The sequence below is a fragment of the Amphibalanus amphitrite genome, unplaced genomic scaffold (genome assembly GCF_019059575.1).
Source record: "Amphibalanus amphitrite isolate SeventyFive unplaced genomic scaffold, NRLGWU_Aamphi_draft 000820F_arrow, whole genome shotgun sequence".
Classification (NCBI taxonomy): domain Eukaryota; kingdom Metazoa; phylum Arthropoda; class Thecostraca; order Balanomorpha; family Balanidae; genus Amphibalanus; species Amphibalanus amphitrite.
In genome coordinates, this window is record NW_024882314.1 from 272,501 (window position 1) to 278,650 (window position 6,150).

The 6,150-nt window shown below is 49.2% G+C and overlaps 1 protein-coding gene across 6 annotated transcripts in view; it reads right to left on the reverse strand.

The window, feature by feature from the left end:
- The window catches only part of LOC122366627 (spidroin-1-like), an 8,878-nt gene extending 3,225 nt beyond the window's left edge, over positions 1–5,653 (reverse strand). The window contains exons 1-2 of one of the 6 annotated variants that reach the window (XM_043339089.1): positions 5,514–5,653; positions 1–1,924 (exon numbers count right to left, since the gene is read on the reverse strand). The exon at positions 1–1,924 is cut by the window's left edge and continues 3,225 nt beyond it. In XM_043339089.1, coding sequence (XP_043195024.1) covers positions 1–303 — 303 coding nt within the window. In that variant the 5' untranslated portion in view covers positions 304–1,924; positions 5,514–5,653. Of the gene's footprint in view, positions 1,925–5,513 lie in introns of those variants that run through there. The other 5 variants (XM_043339086.1, XM_043339087.1, XM_043339088.1 and 2 more) reach the window with 5 other exon arrangements.
- Positions 5,654–6,150: the final 497 nt, after the last annotated feature.

The window sequence follows — 6,150 nt, forward strand, 5'->3', positions numbered from 1 at the left end:
ATCCATAGCCTCCACTTCCAGAACCTCCAGTTCCTTGTTCACTTCCTCCCGATCCAGAGCCTCCGGATCCAAAACCTCCAGCTCCCGAACCTCCAGCTCCCGAACCTCCTGATCCAGAGCTTCCAGACCCAGAGCTTCCAGATCCAGAGCCGCCAGCTCCAGAACCTCCGGATCCATAACCACCTTGCTCAGCTCCTCCCGATCCAGAGCCTCCGGATCCATAACCTCCGCTTCCAGAACCTCCTGATCCTTGTTCAGTTCCTCCCGATCCAGAGCCTCCGGATCCATAACCTCCAGACCCATAACCCCCAGATCCTTGTTCAGCTACACTTGATCCTCCACCTCCTACACTTTCAACTCCAGACTGAGCACCTTGTCCAGCGCCAGCTGAAGCACCGATATCAAAGCCGCCCTGGCTAGCAGCGTCTGCGCCAGATCCTCCGGCAGCCTCGGCATTCGTGGACTGAGAACCGTAGCTACCCTCAGCAGAAGCAGCAAAAGCACTTCCCAGGCCAGAGCTAGATAAACCCGCTGCGTCCACCAGCGTTGCCACCTGGCTCAGCTGATCCGCAACGTCGGGTCCCCATTGCTGCGCCACGTATGCCCCAGGATTGACGGCATTCGGCTCAACACTGGCCTCCGCCTGTCCCGCACTGGCACCTCCGGAACCTCCAGATGATGATCCTTGACCGGCGCCTGTGGAGGCATCAGCCGCAATGCTGTTTCCTTGCGCCAAATCCAGGCTAGGGACGCCTCCAGATGTCAGGACGGCCTTGAACTCATTCAGCTGATTGGCGAAGTCAGCACCCAGCTGTTGAGCGATCTCAGCGCCTCCTGCTCCAGAACTTCCAGATCCAGAACCTCCAGATCCTTGCTCAGCCCCTCCCGATCCAGAGCCTCCGGATCCATAACCTCCTGATCCAGAACTTCCAGATCCAGAACCTCCAGATGCTTGTTCAGCTCCTCCCGATCCAGAACCTCCGGATCCGTAACCTCCGCTTCCAGAACCTCCAGATCCTTGTTCAGCTCCTCCCGATCCAGAACCTCCAGATGCCAGGACGGCCTTGAACTCGTTCAGCTGATTGGCGAAGTCAGCACCCAGCTGTTGGGCGATCTCAGCACCACTGCTGCCACCACTTGGTTCCACGGAGCCTCCGAAGCTGCCAGCGCCTGCCTCAGCTGAACCTCCAGATGAGCTGGCACCGCCAGATCCAGCGGAGCCACTAGACTGGCTGCCGCCGCTCGGCTCCACAGAACCTCCGTAGCTTCCAGCGCCTGCTTCAGCAGCACCTCCTGACTGGCTGCCACCGCCCTGCTCAGCGGAGGAGCTCGAAGATCCGGCGCTGCCTCCAGCACCAGCGGCCCCGCCCGTCGGCTCGCCGCCCATGTGCTCTCCTCCAACAACATCAGCGACTCGCTGTGTGCCCTCCGCCGAGTAGGTGTCGGCGGACCCACTGGACGACAGGTGGTTCGTCAGGTCGGGTCCCGCTCCCGCTGAGCTGAACGCCGTTAGGGCCGGGTCGCCAGAGGCCAGCAGAGCCTCGGCAGCCAGTCGCAGCTGCTCGGCCAGCTCCGGTCCCAGGTTGCTGAGGCCGGTGCCGACCTCGCCGCCGGCCGAGGACGACGCTCCGCCGGACGCTCCTCCGGAGGAGCTGCTGGATGAGGTGGACGCCTGCAGTTCGTTCTGGAGTCCTCCCGAGGAGGAGGCGCTGCCGCCGGAGGGCTCAGCGCTGGAGGCGGAGCCGGCCTCTGACGCCGGCGGCGGGAACGCCACCGAGTTGGGGACCGATGGCGGGACGATGAACAGCGGTGACTGTTCCAGGGCGTTTGGGTCGGCCGGGCCCGCCGGCGACAGCGGCGAAGGTAGAATGGGCAGCCGCCATTGGGGAGCAGCGTGTGCTGCCAGCAGCACACCTAGCAATACCTGACGGAGAGAGACGGGGACGGGGCCGTCACTGGCGGCGAACTCGGGAGGAGACGTGGGGCTCAGGGGCGAAGTGCGGGCCCTCTGAGTAAGAAATCGAGCAACTGAATACATCCATACTTAGGTTATTTTAGCGCGAGGTGCTATTGATGGGCAGTAGAAACGTCGAGGTGAAGTAAGGACTGGTGTTTGTTGATGAGATGTTTTTAAGACGTCTTGAACTTCCGCAGTGTGTTGAACCTATGTTTGCCTGCGAAGACACGTTTTGCTAAGCTGACTGGTTCATACATAACGACTGCCTTGCTATTTCATAGTTATTACGCTGTAGAAGGAGCGGTATCTATATATTTTTGAGCTTCCGAATGAAGTCTGTTGGAACCTGAAGCCCCGGTATCGTTACGAAATGTCAGAAGTCGCAAGATTGTTATTGATATCCAGACATCATAAATCAATAAGTTCCAAGCTAAACAGGTGAATGGCCACTGGATTACCATCATCTTCTATAATGATGCGGCCTTCCAATCAAGCTATCGTGGCGCTTATTTTCAAGTTAGGTTATTAAAATCAACAAGCCAGCATTGAACGGTTGTTCCATGCACTTCTTTCTTTGGACAATTTATCACTGGATTGTACCTTATTTAGATACTCAGGTACCTAAAATATAATCGAAGAATTAGAAAAAAAAGTACGAACGAAGTTATTACAGATAAATAAACTAAGTTGGCCGATACAGATAAACGAATCCCATACGGTAGTCGTTAATATCAGCAAATAGTTACGAGCAAATCGAGCCGGAAGCCTTTCTTGTAAAGTTATTGTGTAATCACAAGCTTGGTAGATTTTAGAAACACACTGGAATTCTCTAGCACAGCAATACCCTGGCTATATAAGTTTATATCTAACCATTACATTGAAACACATCCAACGTGCTATGTAATTTTTTCTATTGCATAGTTGGAGTTCCAAAGCAAGGCGATCAATGCATGTTTAAGCCACCTTGTCCAGAGACGGCGGCAAACGGAAAATAAGTAACATTCAAGACAAATCACCATGCAGTGCACACATGTCCAATTTGTGATGTGTCCAGCGTGTTGTTTGAACCAAACCAATCAACTTCGCCAGCTGCGGACACGTGGCCTGCAGCTCTGGATAACATCTCTGTTATCAACTTTGAGGCGATTTAGTGGTCAATTTGTGGTTGTTTTTCAAATGTAAAATGCATGAACCTAGGCCAAACTAACAAGCAGTAAAATAATTTTCTACGTTTTAATCAACAAAAGCCGATTATAAACAAAGCCGGTATTTCGTGAGGGAAGGTTCAGCAAGTCAATGACTTTTGGGTTAGACCATGACAGCCAGTTCATAGTTATTTGTTATGAAAAACTCGATGAGTAACGTAAGAATAAGTACTTAATAAAAATCTGATTATCAGCTATATGGGATTAGGGTAGATTTAAATATTTATGAAAGCATTACAGCTTCGAGTGAGCAGTACTTGAATTATGCGGTGCTATAATGCGGAAAAAAACGATGACTGTATCCGCTGACAAGTTTTTAACCCTCGCACTTATAGGGGGGTCGAACGGACCCCACTCGATTTTTCGCGAATAACTTGCGCAAAAAGCGGCCGATCTCGACAAAACTGTCAGTAACCTCAAGTTGATCAATTTTAAACCTATCCAGAAAAAAAAAATGACCCTGACCTTATTGACCTTTAACCTGTGACCTGTTTTTTAGACTGCATATTTGGCTGGAATCGTGATTCAGATTTCAGCGTACGTGTATGTCGGCTCACATTATCCGCGCGTTTCCAGTCTTTTTGTGGACGTTTTACGTTTACACATGTGAAATGACGTTGGTACCATGTAGGTATGATCGTGGGTGTCAAGGTCACGTGAAGGTCAGGTCAAGGTCATTGAACTTTGATGACCTCGGCTCAGTTTTTCGAGTTTCATATGTTTCTAGGGTAGTTTTTTTTAGCTAATTTCGAATTTGGCACCCATTTGAACATTTACAAAGTAGTTTTGGTGCCTTCGTAACATGTTACGAAGCTGTCAGTGGTGGTTGACAGCTTCGTAACAGCGGGTTCGGCAGCGGATGAAAAACCATGTATTTTAGATGTCTTTTATTTCTTTTGGTGTTTAGTGTTTCGCTATTGCGTTGATTTTAGCCTTTTTATGTACGTACTGCGTAATGATTCACGTGTTTGTCAGCGAATTTTAATACTTGTATGTACACGACGAGAGGGCTGAAAAGCCATTTAAATGGAGACCTCAATACACTGGATTTGGATTTGGATTTGGATTTGGTTGACACCTATTATGGATACAGCCGGCAGAACGCCTACTAGCTGACCTGACCTGACCCGACCTGGCTTAAATGTATGAAGGCATCATCTGTGCACAAAACCAGCATAAAATTCGAGATCAGCGGGGACGGCGCTGAAGGGTTAAACCTCACAACAGCCTAACTTAACGAAGTTTTAACAGGTCTCGATTTCCCCGACCTTTTGGTGATTGACCTGACTTGGAAGGTCAACCAATGATCTAGGACCTTAAAATTGAGTATCAACGGCTTCCTCCTGTCCTGAACAACACACTCGTTTTTCCGCGAAGCTCTAGCTCGATCAGGGGCCGAACAGCAGAGGGTCCAACGCAGTACGCACTCCCCCCCCCCTTCATGCGTTAGACGCTGGCAAAACACCAATAGGCACGGGCGAGGGTTGAAGAAACAGACTTGAAGAGATCTTAATGTCAAGCAGAGCCGCAAAAGTAATTTGTTTTTGTATTCAAATATCAAAGATAGCAAGACATGGTCATGGCCTTTTGTCAATGGCGTTTATTGCTTAACGGAATATATTCACGCTGCTCATTAGATAATGGCTGGTTATTTTTCCAATATATAAGGCATTATTTGATCAACTTGTATATATTATGTTTAGTCAGCATGCTGGGTATTTTGATGAGGTTATTGCCCTTAATTTAAAAGCAGGTTTAATTGGGTGAGCAGCAGAATTATGAAAAATGTTATAGTTAATGGCCTTCCCATATTGTACCTCAAAACTCTATGTATTTATGTACTTGTAGCTTTATGACAAGTGTCAACCATGACCAAGAAGGCAGGAAAAGCAAAATACGAGATAACGTGACGGCAATGCCCAAACCTGGCGATCAATGAGTTGACTGAATGTATGTGCGCATCTAACTATGTATGTATACGTCTGAGAATGCATGGGTGAGAAGGTAGATGTTATGTGAATGGCGATGGCGTTTTAAGAATATCAATTAAGTAGGCATTGACTAGGTTACAATTTATGATGTTCAGCTAGACTCGAAATCATGAGTGTTGCTTCGTATCCATGCATAATCTGCTGGTGATTACCCCTTTTTGTAAGTTGATGGCATTTGAATAATTCATGTGTGCCGTGTTATGAATCCATAGGTAAATTTGTGTTGTATGTGTGTAGGTATATTATATCAACTGTAAGCGTATTATTTACGAGCTGTGTTTCAACAGTCAATAAAATCATTCCACCATCGATCCACAATGCACACACTGATGTTACTTCAGCTCGGTTTGCAGCACTCACCAAAAGGCTCCTCATCCTGTGATGGTCCTGGTATCACTGACGTGCCCTTCGTGCAGGGTGCCTTTATACACTTTATCCTGTATCGTGTCCATCCATGGCCGGGCAACCAGCACACCGACCGCGGGCGCCACCGGCTCTGTGTGGGCAGAGCTTCTCGAAGAGTCGCACCACCATTGTGTGCACGATTTTTTCGTGTCCTTCCTTTTCCTGGTCGGTCCGATGCAGCCCGACTCAGGCAGAATCTAATTGCATGAAGTCTCCGTCCATAGCCGGCTGAAGCACGCGATCGAGGCGGCCCGGGTCGCAGGCAGCTCTCAGTAGTTTCCTGCGGTCAGTGCGCTAAATGTCTGGGGGGATCAGTTAGATATCAGGTGGTGCGTTCTTTGAAAAAGGGCACGTGCTGCGAGTTACGCAAACGTGCAAACCTTTCCCCGGTGACTTATTTGGCTCGTGGCACGCATGAGCTGCTCGTCAGAGACTCAGACTTCATTAGGAAACGTGATTAGGGGAGACAAGGGCAAACCGGCCACCCTAACGTTTCTTACGATGCCGACACTTAACTTGTAAACATAGAAAGCTTCTTTCTATGCCAAGGTGATCGCTATTATGTTGGCTTTTGCTTAAACCTCGTTTCATT